Genomic DNA, 13,129 nt, shown 5'->3' on the forward strand with positions numbered 1-13,129 from the left:
CCAGCAAAACAATCTGGTTACAACGGGGGTCAGGTTACCCCCCCCCCTTCAATTACCAAACCCAATGCGAGTACTGTTTTTGAAAGTGGCTATCGTATGGACTCAACCCAGTTGGTTGGGACGGTGTTTTTCACCCAAATAAGAGCAAATAAGTCAAACAATAGCATCTCGTTTATCAGTGTTTTCCGGCATAGCACCAGTTTTCTAAAACGCTGAAATCGGCGGACGGAAGCATGGAACGATCCACAACGAAGGACACTGAGCAAACTGTTTGAGAAGCATAGCTGTCGACTCGATTACGTACGGCGGGCGAGGTGGCTTAGTGGTTAGAGCGCGAATTTACTGACCGAAAGATCCGTGGTTCGAACCCAGCATCTGCATCTCTGCATCTTGACTTCTACCTAGGCTTTGGCAGCCTGGCAGTCTCCAAGTCTTCGTGCTTTCTTCAAGGCACTAAAAAAGATGTTGCAGCCGAACGATTTATTCCGGCTACGTACTAGACTGAAAAAGGAGAACTAAAGCCAATGACACCCTCAGGGAACAGCTGCCACGCACCTTGGAAGAAGCAAAAGGCTTTGACAGTTAGATGCTTAAGGAGCGACTGGCGAATCCGGAGTAAATTGGAATCAATAAATGAAATATGAACAGCAGTCCATTACATTACACGCGCAGATGCAGGTGAGCAAAAGGACACCTTCATAGAGAATGGAACTCTAAACTGTTCGGAAGCCAAAGAAGAAATATCAACAACCGTCGAGGATACTGTGTGAAGACATGGAGGTATATGCGTTTACCTACTCCCCGACAATCTGTTGCTGATCGTACAGGCAATCGTGCGAACCACATTCTCCAGCGAACAAGTAAACAATAACACTCATTCGAACAACAGAAGACTGTACTTTTACCGAAACCAACAGCATGGAGCCAGCACTCGATAGCAATTGAAACGCACACCCGCGCAGTAAACGGGTGTATGTGTTAATTGAAGACTGCTCACTCGTCCATCCAACCCCCCCCCCTCTTGAGCATACCTCTCACATGGACAACATACCTGGGAAGGAGTATGATCGCAACGACCGTAATATTTGCATAATTTATGCAAATTATTCGAACGCACGCACTTGAATGCACGTACGCACACACATACACACACACGCTCACATCTGAATACTGTCGCGTTATGAAAACATCAGCGACAATTACAGCTAAAGCATAGCTGAACGGAACCTGTGAACTCATGATGGTATGTCATCCAAACACATAAACACAACGGGCATTCTTCAGTTAGATGTCTTTATCCGTTTTCCCTTCAGCGGTAAGGAAAACCGGGGGTTCCACGGTTAGTGAAAGATAGGGGAATAAGACCTGAATGAAGGCGTCTTTGAGGGTACAAGGTCTATAAACCGCTATAAACCGCACAAACGGGGGAATACAATGGGACAAGAATCCAGAAAGCTACAGAGAGTTAAAGAGGATCTTGAGCAAGCCAGGAAAAGTATGATGTTATTATCTGCATCTGGATCTGGGAAGCAGGAAGCATGAAGGAAGCACGGGGGCTGGGATACTGCCAGGTTGCCCAAGCCTAGACAGGGCAAGTCGATAGGCAGAGGCCGGGTTCGAACCACAGACCTTCCGGTCAGTAAATTCGCGCTCTAATCACTTGGTTCATCTCACCTCCATCTCTGGAACTGGGGCGAAACACACTCGAAGAAAAATCCCAGGATATGTAGCAAACACTTCCGGATTGGATTTGGATATGGTGAGTACCAATATTGTCTCCAATAGTGAAACGGCAACCGGAGGGACTGTATTCCCTTCCACTCACACAAAGATCGGCTTCTGTCTCATAATGTACTCAAAGCCGAACCAACCAGCTGAGGACAGGCATTGGTTGGTGCATGAACGTAAATTTGAGAAAGCTCAGTGGTTAAGGTGCGAACTTACGGACCAGAAGGTCCGTGGTTCGAACCCGACCTCAACCTCTCGACTGCTTCTATCTAGGATTCGGCAATCTGGCAGTAGCTCAGTCGCCATCCACACAAAAGTGGTGTGCACACGGAGGAAGTGAACATTTATCAGGATTGAAAAAAGCCGAAATGGAGACAACCAAGCAAGAACTGATGTTGCTAACTAGCTCGCGCTACTTAATGGCAGTAACCTTTCTATTCAAGCGAAAACCACAGTACGATCAAGAAGCGTGAAATGGCGGACAGTACATGGCTGTAGCAGTTATACCTACCTTCCGGGATGGCGCGGCGAACTGAATACCGATAACCATCACTCAGAAGGCGTAACCCTTCTGTGTATGACGGCCCCATCACCGATTACACGGTGCGGAGTGAAAAATATGGAGAACCTGAGTGTGACAGATGGTGGTCAGAGTGCAAGGTACGTACACGGTAGATACCGTTAAGGAATATAGTAATCATTTTTTGACGGAGCACGTTCCTCACAAGTTTCCTGAAAACCACCCGACAAAACATGACCAGTTTCACCCGTCTTAGGGCTTACAAGATAGACGAGTTTTCATCAAATGTATGTTCTCATTGAACACCGAATCGCAAGCAACTGGCAAAATATACTCATATGCTATCTACCCCACCTCCCCGAATCATCGGTGAACGAAACTGTGGCAGCCACAACCACTGTACGACAAGTACGCGGTTATTACAGCTGACAATGACGAAGATGATGATATGCGATTTCAGCTGGTGTTAGGGAGCTCGTCAGCTGTAGCACCCTTCGGGTGCCTAACTGCCATGCTAACCGAAGGAAGCATGAGAGCTTGAATAATGCTACTTTGCCCAAGCCTAGACAGGGGACGTCGAGATCTCTGCACACTGTAACAAATGGGGCACCGACCGACCTACTGCCAGTCCGTTTTTTTTTGGTTGAAGGATAAAAACGAGAGATTTTGCTGAGTTCCCGTTAATGAGTGTTTTCAGGATCATCACCAATGCATCCTTGCTGTAAACAGAATATACTAACAACCTGGTGAACACTTAAGGGTTCCATTGGCATCTTTCATCCATGGTTATTGGACTGCTCCCAGAAGAAGATTGCTCTAAAGTATTAAAATCACAAATAGTGCATTTGGGTTGGGTTCTTAACATTGTGACTCGATTTACAAGCTTCTCACCCGATAATTGACATCCATCGTTTTTCGAGATCAATCGCGCTTTTCGGTCATTAAAGCCGCTTAGGTTGACACTGGTACTTGTAATTCCTTCGGCCGCAGCGCGTTTTGTGATCCAAGGTAATACGGAACCGCCGCTAGTCGTTTTGGGGACGGGCAAACCTCTACTCATACCGGCACACGCGAAACATCGGTCACGTGGAGCCGGCTCGTGGAATCAACAGAAGCGGTGAAAATATCACTTGAAATCTTCATAAGATCCAACAAGTCAACCCAAAGCAGCACAAGATGTTCGCTGCTGTCGATGTAAGAGGCAGCTGGAAGAAACAAAGAAAAGTGGCGGTAAACACACCCGAAGTAAAATAAATGTTGGAGTTCCAAGGGACGTGAGTTTAGTGGGACACCGGGAAGAAGACAATACCCACTGCTAACAGTCGTTGTCAGCTTCGTAGGTTTTTTGGCAGGGACTTGCCTTGGCTGGTTAATTTATCCCCAAGAGTGAACAGGAAAGTGGTACATAGCAGCGATAAAGTGAACCAACGAAATAATAAATTAGATAGCAGGTAAATTCGTAGCGAGAGCGATTGTCGTCAACCAGGAGAATGATATCATATGAGCTTTGCGGCAGGACTATCGCACAGGAAATGCTAATCCCCGTCATAAGCTTGAATGTAAAAGGCCAACTATGTTGCTTCCTGAGCACCTAGTTGCCACGCAAATATAAGACACACGAAAACTGAGGTATGAAGACCATGGCAAAGCCTGGAAAGACTAAGTCGAGATTTAAGTCAAAGCAAAGGTCTCATAAGCAAAGCCTCATGAGCCTTTCGAGTTTAACATGGCCCAGTGGTTAAGGCGCAAACTCACCGTGGTCCGTAGCTAACATCTCCACTTTCGTGCTTCCTTCTGGTGGCATGGCAGCTAGGTACCAAAGGGGTGCTACAACTGAACCATTATTATTATTATTATTATTATTATTATTATTATTATTATTATTATTGTTAAACGTCTCAGGACTGAATGCCGGTGTGGGAGCATCTGAGTTGCCTCAATCTCCAAGGGTCGGTGAGCTGCGCATAGTGAGAGGTGAAAGGACATTGAAAACACATCACCGCCCAGGCGTGTGGATGCGTAACCCAAAGAGGCGCAATTCATAAAAAATGGCCACTAAATCCACAGACAGGGACAGTTTGACGAGCAGCACCGTCACTGGCACCGATAACCGAACAATCGTTGCTTAGCTACCATGCGATCGACATCACCATCAACGACAACACCTGAGAACAACGATACCCCACTGCTACATAACCATGTTGATTTAGCCTTATTGTACGAAGTGGGAAAGGGGCACGATCCTGATGGGCAAAATATCCCACCAAATAATGGAAGGAATGGTGAGCTCCGACTCCAAAGAACGATTCACCGCAAGACCCCTTCACTATTATCAACGTAAAAAAAAAGTCCCGACCCCATTTAATGAAAAAAATGGGCCATCTGTAGCAATTAGTTCGTCTTGCACTCATATGACGATTCATATGCAACATTTTCATCGCTGCAACTTCGGCTTTGAAGTCGGCGCCGTTCGTTCGAGTTTAGTTGCATTGGGATGAGTCTGCTACATTTCGGACAGATTCAGTACAGTATCAAAAAACGAACGTGATCACTTTCCTCAAATTCGGGTGTGTCCTCCGCAACTTGCCGCAACAAACCTTGCGGACCGGGCCTAATGAAATACCTGTGCATATGATCGGGAAGGAAAATGCATGGCTAATAGGGCCACATTTCTCCATTCGCGATAATCCGCAGTAGTCGGTCAATGCTCGAAACCAAGTGGACTGTTAAGGGGTTTTTGTTACTTTGAGTGCGACAACGAGAGATTCAAATAGCCTTTTCTTCCTAAATTTGCAAGACGTAAATCTTAGATTCACTTGTGAGCGAAAATCAGTCGCTAGTTAACAATGATCAGGATGAACACTTCCCACGTTTCCCGAACGAGCGTCTCCTGCAGAGCTGTATTCGGCCCCCAACCAGATTGTGCGGCTTGCGAAGGCAGGCACTTTCGTTAAGAAGCTAGTGTTTGATTTGGGAGGATCAGCCTAGGGCTGGCGATCCTAATAACATTGACCAACAGAAACAGCTGTGTCAATTTACAAGGTAAAACCACTGATGATCAACTTCATGGTTGTAGATGTAATTCATTGACAGTGCTGATGGTCAACAGCATCTAAAGTGTTAGCTCATTAAAACGTACCGACTCCTTGGAGCAAGTTACCGGTCCCAGTGGTAACCTCAGTTCACTTCTTGGTCGGACTGCCTAGCTGCTTTTGTGCGTTGGGCTGGGCTGGAATAAGACGTTGGATCAATCTCACCGATGATATCTTGCATCGACATGACGTTCAGGTGTGCTTATTTCAATGGTTTAGATGTAGATGCCACACTCTTGGCCATTTTCTCCAGGGACATAAGCCAGAAGTATACAACCTGGGGAAGTCCCCCCCACTAAGCACCAGTTACCACTACTGATGTATTGCTGTAAGCGATGATGGTTAATAGTCTTTTTTGAAGGGGCAGTGGTCCAAGACAGTGGTTACGGAAGTACCCAAGCCTAGACAGGAGTAGTCGAGAGGCAGAGGTCGAGTCCGAACCACAGACCTTCTGGTCATTAAATTCGCGCTCTAACCACTGCCTTATATCAAGAGAGATATAAGACAACTGTGCCCGCTGGAGGAAGAAGTGATGAACATGACTTGATTGTTTCAATTGTTAGCGCTCGTTCCTGAGAATTACTCACGACTAGGAGTATAGTATTCAGTTCATGCTGCATTCCTACGAAAATTTTCACCCGCCACACTTTCTTGATTTAGCAATGCCACCCAACTTGGCACGCGATAGCAATGCGTGTGACCTTGATTACTTTAAGGTACGTTTTTGTTTTATTCATACCACAGGATTAGTCTTTCTAAGTATTCCACTGTTTAAGTAGTTTAGTCAGGCTGTAACACAACTTCAAGTATGTAACGGATTTGTGCAGCTGGCCACTCCGTTGCTGGTGACATTACTGTAGGTACATTCTCAAGGAATGACATCCATTCGTCGCCGATTGCTGTCAGCTGTAGTATCTACCATCAACTCGGCCGCATGCACTTCCAAATCTTCGAACCAAGGCGCTCAGTTCGTCTACCAGCGTATAACCTTCACCTGTAGCACCCCTTCGGCGCCTAGCTGCCATGCCACCAGAAGGAAGCACGAGGGTCGAGATACCCCCAAGTTTCCCAAGCCTAGACAAGAGCGGTCAGATACCCCCCAAGTTTCCCAAGCCTAGACAAGAGCGGTCGAGATACCCCCAAGTTTCCCAAGCCTAGACAAGAGCGGTCGAGATACAGGGGTCGGATTTGCACCATGGACCTTCCGGTCAGTAAGTTCGCGCCTTAGCCGCTAAGCCTTCTCGAGCTGGACTAGCTGTCTATTGGTGGGTGCTTTTCCTTGGGAACGAGGAATCAAGACCTATGTACGGTTGTTGAACTGACCATCCTGTCGATTTTTTCTTGCCTAGTAACCTAGAAGCCTCTGCGGCTGGTTCCACCAGGGCCACTGTTGTCTTAAGCCGCCGAGCTGAACAGCTACTGCTCGAAAGGTTGCTCACCGATAGTTCGCTTGCGTACAAAGGTGACCCACTCCAGATAACCGAAGGCCACGTCGACTGGACGTATGTTGCGGGTCCGATACGAGCCATACGAAGACATGCATTGGCTAGTGAGAATGTGAGTAAATCAGGATCGCACACTTTACCTCGATAATTTCGTGATAATCCCATAAATGTAGTTGTAATAACTTTTGCTTGCTCTTATTAGACTGTTTAAAGCACCCTTTCGGTGCCTAACTGCCATGCTACCAGAAGGAAGTGCGAGGGATGGGATGCTGCTAGGTCGCCCAAGACAGGGGAAGTTGTGAACTTGGTTTCATATGGTTGATGAAGTAGTGCCTGATTATTCTCAATTCTCTAGACCTGGTACGCAAAGTAACTTCCAGAAACGTAGTGAACTTCCAAACAGACCTCAAGAAAACTACCCACACCCTGTTGGTTTTGTGACGGCTGGCACTTTTCACACCAGTCACCACCCGAAACACAAGTGCAAAGTGTAATGGAAGAGACCACAAGGAAACATGTTGCAGAGATAAAGTCAAGGGATCGCGCAAACATTGGCCTAGGAAAAATGCATTCACAAGCCTTTGTCAATACACCCAGGGGGTATCAATAGTGCACCGGTTACCCTCCAGTTTCAAGAAGATTCTGACCTCAATATGGTTTCCCAACGTGCCTCGAACGTAATTGAAAGGTTACCTGTTGAACAAAGTGCACCGTTTGTATTGTCTGGTGGAAGCCTCAAACTGACCAGCGAATTGAGCTACCCAGTGACATTCAACTCAATAGTGCTTGCTACCCCACCAACTACTACATTAGGTCCAATATCCTAGCCCCAGATTAGTGTGATAAGCTTCAACGCTTGGAGCAAATCCTTGATACTGCTTGCAATCAGGCTTCAGGTGACGGCAGTACGCTTCCGAGAGCAACACATCCTGACGACTTTGTGGTTGCTACAGTTACAGCCAAACGGAAGGCCAGTCGGAGCATGCGCGATACAGCATTTATTCAGTTCCTGATTCGGACAGCGATAGCTCTCGCACTTTAGTCCACCTTGGCAAATCCTGCCGACGGCATGCAACACGGTACTCGCGGCTCCTGACCTTCAATCCACAGTTCATTGGTCAGACAGAGTTGAAGCGGAGTATGTGTTAAACATTGGTGTTATGTTGTCTCTTGTGATGATGATGGCAGAATGTTACACTGTTATCCAAAAAGCCAAGGACCGGCATAAGGTACAAAGCGGCATTCACATTAGGGCCAGGTGCTCATTCGGGAATATGGTGGACGCTGTTCACGGTGGCGGTCAGGTCGATTGCTACGTCAAGCAGGCGGCTCAACTCATTTTTCAGGAGTGTATATGCCAGGGGAATCAAATTTACAGCAGATTTATGCCCCACAATGGGACCACGTCGCATAAAAACAAAAATTACATCGTTCATCTGTAACACCCATTTTGGTATTTAGCTGCCATACCACCCGAAGGAACCACGAAGGCTGGAATACTGCCAGGTTGGCCAAGTCTAGGCAGGGGAGGTTAAGATGCAAAGGTCGGGTTCGAACGACGGGCTTTCTGGTCAATCAATTCGCACTCCACCACTGAGCCGCATAAAAACAAAAATTACATCGTTCATCTGTAACACCCATTTTGGTATTTAGCTGCCATACCACCCGAAGGAACCACGAAGGCTGGAATACTGCCAGGTTGGCCAAGTCTAGGCAGGGGAAGTTAAGATGCAAAGGTCGGGTTCGAACGACGGGCTTTCTGGTCAATCAATTCGCACTCCAACCACTGAGCCATCTCGCAAAGAACACTGGACAATTGTGATACATCCGGAGTGGACAGCGCGCCCACAGCACCAGACCCCAGATCAGATGAGATCCGATCGGGGATGACAACAGCCTCCTAAGTCTTCAAGGTCAAATCGAAGTTGCAGCCGAATGAACAGAAACCCCATGCATGAGACCAGCCGCTCTAGGTAACCGCACGATATTGATTGGGCGGTGTCACAAGCCGACCGCAGACCATTCGACAGCATGTCCCAACCAGCCAAAATGTGAGCCAGTCAGGATCGAGGATTTAAGGTCGACCTTTCTTGCCCTGTCACGAAGACTCATACATGAAATCGTGGAAACTTCCGTGACAACCCAGTAAATAGGACTGTAACAACATTTCAAAACTGAGGGGATACTGGTAACTCATGTTGCAATAATGGCCGTCAGTTTGCTGCTGCACTGAGCAAGTTGGTTGCAAACATTTCAGTACCGGTCGGTGACATAATCAGTGCGTCGAGGTTGAAAGCTCCGTTTCAAATTGATTTCTTCCCGACAACTTTGCCGAAGGAGAGGTGTCAAGGATGTCAGTATACCAAGTATTCTTTGACTGTTAAATTATTATGAATTTAGCGAAATACACACCTTTTTGGTTTTTCGATATGCTCACTTGAAATCCAGACGAATCTCCCGTTTATGATGAATGACCCAAGCCTTGCAGATTATGTCACACTACAATCAGAACCAATACAACTTCCAAGATATGTAGGACGCTTCACAAATTCGAGTGCCTCTGAATTTTAAATGGCGCGTTCAGTGACCGCATGTCCAGGAGCATGACGTTATACTTTAGAGGGTGCACACCAAAGGACGGGGTGACTGGTTAGTGTATCCAAAAACACCTATGCGTACTCTTCCATTCCGAAAACGAGAACAAGGTCTTCTGCATATTCTAGATCGACAGGGTTTTCGTCAGAGGCTGTTTGAACACTAGAGTTTTGAAGATCTTTCAGCGTTTGTCTCATTACCTCATTCATCACGAAATGACATAGGAATGAATAGGAAGCTTTTGAAGAGCTCTCAGTATAGTCTCACACATCTGGAATTCTGAGAACACAAAACTTCTGGGGCGTTTTTTGATGCATATGGTAAACAAACCGGTCAACCGAGTCGAATGCGCCTTGGAATTCTACGATTACTGTAGCTGCGAGTCGTTTGTACGTACGACGTTTTTCTGATACCTGACGGAGTGTGAAGATCTGGTCAAACAAGTCATGACAGGCCGGAATCCAGCTTGCTGCTCTCGATGAAGCAAGAGTGAAGCCGACAGCCTTGCTACGACCAAGGTCTTAGGTCGATACGAGTCATTTTTTGAAACTAAACACTATCACTGACTCTCCTCAGTTGTCTGCGAGTCTCCTTTTCCCAGATGCAGGCAAACATATCAGAAGAGCCCTGACTGAGGAATTCAACCTCATCTTTAAGCAATGCGGATGGGATGACATCCGGATCAGAATCGCTTGAGATAATATATGCAGCCATAAACCTCAGAGGTCGTAGTGGGCTCCACGTTCATTTTCCAGGTTTCTACGTTAGTTGTAGGCTCCAAATGAGTGGCAGCTGATGGCCATGATAGATGCTGTTCGAAGTATTCGGTCCACCGGTCAAGGTGTTTTTTACTCAAGATGGTCACCCATTCTGATCCTTGATGGTTTTACCCACAGATAGTTACCAGAGCCCAATCGCGCGTGTAAACTGAAATGATCTTCGGGCATTACCAGCCTTTTGGGCCCCTTCCAATTCCTTGGCTTTCCGTGTCCACCAGACTTCACGATCGACCCGCACACTCACTTTCACTTGACGCCCGACAAATTGTCGCATCAAGCTATGTTCGGAGCCGGCTGGAATATTTCTCCGAGATTTGAGGCCACGACCAGCACGCCGTTGAAGGACACCATGTGGCCGGACTACTTTAGCCATTTTGGAAGTTAGTACTGCATAACAACAGTCTGCGTTCAGCACATAGCTGAAGCAGTCGTTCATATTGACCGTACGTACCGAGTCCAGTCTATGTTGACCAACTAATTGAGTCTTAGGTGCGCTAAACCGGTCCACTTGTGCATTCATATCTCCGGCAACCACGACGATATCTGAGCTTTTAGCCCGCCGCAAAAAGGCATTCAAGGCGTCGTAAAACTTGTCCTCGATGGTTTCTGAACTACAGTCGGTTGGGGTGTAAGCGGACACAACAAACGGACATCGATCGACTTCCCCCTTGTGAGACTCCCTCACAGACGTTGCCAGACGAACCGCACAGAGACAACTACCAAAGGGTATCCAGTCAAGCAAGGATCCTTCCACTCGGTGACTCAGGACGATACGAACCCCTGCACATCCTGCCGCAGAAGCCTCTGGGTCGCCAGAGGTGAACAGCCGGAAGCGGCTGGAGAATGGGCGGTTGGCTCAACCACTGTGCTTGCATCCTGAATACTTATTTCTGATACACAGCACACATCAATGCCAGGTGAGTCCAATGTGAAAGCAAGAGCAACTTGTTCACCTGCTTACTCTAGAGTGCAACCAGATAGACTGGTCGCCAAGGCCTGAGGACGTCGGCGTTCGATGGCCGGCGGATGTTTGCAAAACTGATGCAAGATGGACGGAGCCATCAGTCCTAAGTGCTAGGGCTATTGATGGGATGGAAAGAGCAGAAAGAAAAAGTACGTGAAAGAGAAAGAAGGAAGGAGTCATCAATAACCTGTCCTCGCTTACACACCCTGCTGTATGCGGCGAGTAAGGTGACCCGGTTAATGGCACCACGTGACGGCCCATGTGGCATGAGTTTATTTGTGCATGCGCAATCCATAGTTGTACGTGGGCTGAGATACTACCAGGGCGCGGTTGACCAATCTGGTATGAGAGACTGCGAGCGTCGCGCGGACAACCCCCAGTAAAGCTCAATGAGCCACCCATCATAGCACGGTGAGGTCCCGTCTCTTCGTGATGATTCACAGGAAGTCTCGTACGGCGGTGCATTTGCGACCGTTGAAGTTTGCTTGTGCAGCTTGGCGGTTGGTATGCAGATTGACAATCGGTGCTCCTGGGGGGTTGGGTGGGAAAAACTGTCGGTGTGTTCGACTCTCTTTAGGAAGCGCAGTGGAAAAAGTCCCAAACTCACCTGATAGCTGCTGATACGCTGCCGATCACGCTCCACATGTTACACTGGATTGGTCACGTGCTCCGCATGACAGTCGACCAACTTCCTTGAAGGGCTGTTTTCGCACAACCTCGTGAGCCATCGAAGGTCGAACGGCAACAAGGCATGACAGCCATTATCAGCAAACTCAACCGCGCTGGTCATTGCCTTCCCCCCGGATGGGGACCCCGAGATGGCACGAATAAATGGTTAGAGACACTGTCAGACGTCGCCCAGTCAAGCCATCAATGGCGCTCATGCATCTAAGTATTTGCCTTCATAGCTCCCTACTCAATCTCCCTAATAAAAAGTTAATTGACAGCGCCGTACTTACGCATCTATTACATCAGCGACCGTCTCCAATAAGTAGCTACCCAACCCATCCCCATCCAACCCATCACCAGCAAACGAAACTGTGGCAATTATAACTGCTATGCGGCAAATACGCCGTTCTTAAAAGCAAGTCGTTCAGCTGTGACACCCTTTCCGTACCTATCTGCCATTCCACTCGAAGGAAGCACGAGGACTGGGATACCGCCAGATTGCTGAAGCCTAGACAGGGGAAGTCGAGATGAAGAGTTCGCGTCCCAACCACGGGCCTTCCGGTCAGTAAATTTGAGCTCTAAAAACAAAGCAACCTTGGCCCGGAGAGAGTATCGCTGCCTCAGAGTTAGTTGGAGGGTGAGAATATTACTGACGCATCCTCTTGCAGGACGAAATCCAGTTTGGTGGTTTTCACGGATCCAGCTCTTCCCGTTTCCAGTCAACCTTCGAAGGATAAAAACCTCCGACACCACAGAAGTCCTGCTAATGCCAGTGGTCTTCACACAAAGTCCACGAACCCTTTTAGAAGACAGGAATAACTGTCAACATCCTCCATTTGGCAGACACTTTCCCTTCACTCCACATTTACTGACCGGAAGGTCCGTGGTCCGAACCCGACCTCTGCTTCGCAACTTCCCCTGTCTAGGCTTAGGCAACCTGGCAGCATCTCAGCCCTCATGCTTCCTTCGGGCAGCATGGCGGTTAGGCACCGGGTGTTACAGCTGAACGATCTTTTCGATAATGCAGCAAAGAGATTTGTTAGATAGGTCACCAGGTATTCTCCGCCTTCTTTGAAGAGAGCCGGATACAGGCCATCCGGTCCTGATGCCTTCTCATGTTTCAGTATGGATATTTCATACCTTATTTCTTCTTCTGGCGGCCGATTAAGGTTTACATTGCATTCGCCTGTACGTACTAACTCCAGAGACTGTTGAGGGAGGCCGGCTAAACTATTCTTCGAAGTGTTCGGTTCATCCTTCCAGTCGAATTTTCTGCGATTGAATTGAGCCAACTTTCCCATTTATCGTCACACTGACAATTGCCTACCTAGAGCCGG

The 13,129-nt window shown here is 47.7% G+C and overlaps 2 protein-coding genes across 2 annotated transcripts in view; one reads left to right on the forward strand and one right to left on the reverse strand.

The window, feature by feature from the left end:
• Nucleotides 1-13,093, reverse strand: part of T265_06628 (hypothetical protein) — a gene marked incomplete at both ends in the record, with an annotated part of 44,628 nt that extends 31,535 nt beyond the window's left edge. The window contains 2 exons of the mRNA XM_009171941.1: nt 10,331-10,995; nt 12,933-13,093. Of these exons, the coding sequence (XP_009170205.1) occupies nt 10,331-10,995; nt 12,933-13,093 (826 nt within the window). The remainder of the gene's footprint in view (nt 1-10,330; nt 10,996-12,932) is intronic.
• Nucleotides 2,534-7,827, forward strand: T265_06627 (hypothetical protein; the record flags this gene model as incomplete). The annotated part of the gene is made up of 6 exons (XM_009171940.1): nt 2,534-2,663; nt 2,709-2,875; nt 6,201-6,427; nt 6,454-6,551; nt 7,383-7,567; nt 7,624-7,827. 6 exons carry the CDS (start codon nt 2,534-2,536, stop codon nt 7,825-7,827), a joined length of 1,011 nt encoding a protein of 336 aa, XP_009170204.1.
• Nucleotides 13,094-13,129: the final 36 nt, after the last annotated feature.

This window comes from Opisthorchis viverrini, assembly GCF_000715545.1.
Source record: "Opisthorchis viverrini unplaced genomic scaffold opera_v5_140, whole genome shotgun sequence".
NCBI classification, from domain to species: Eukaryota; Metazoa; Platyhelminthes; class Trematoda; order Opisthorchiida; family Opisthorchiidae; genus Opisthorchis; species Opisthorchis viverrini.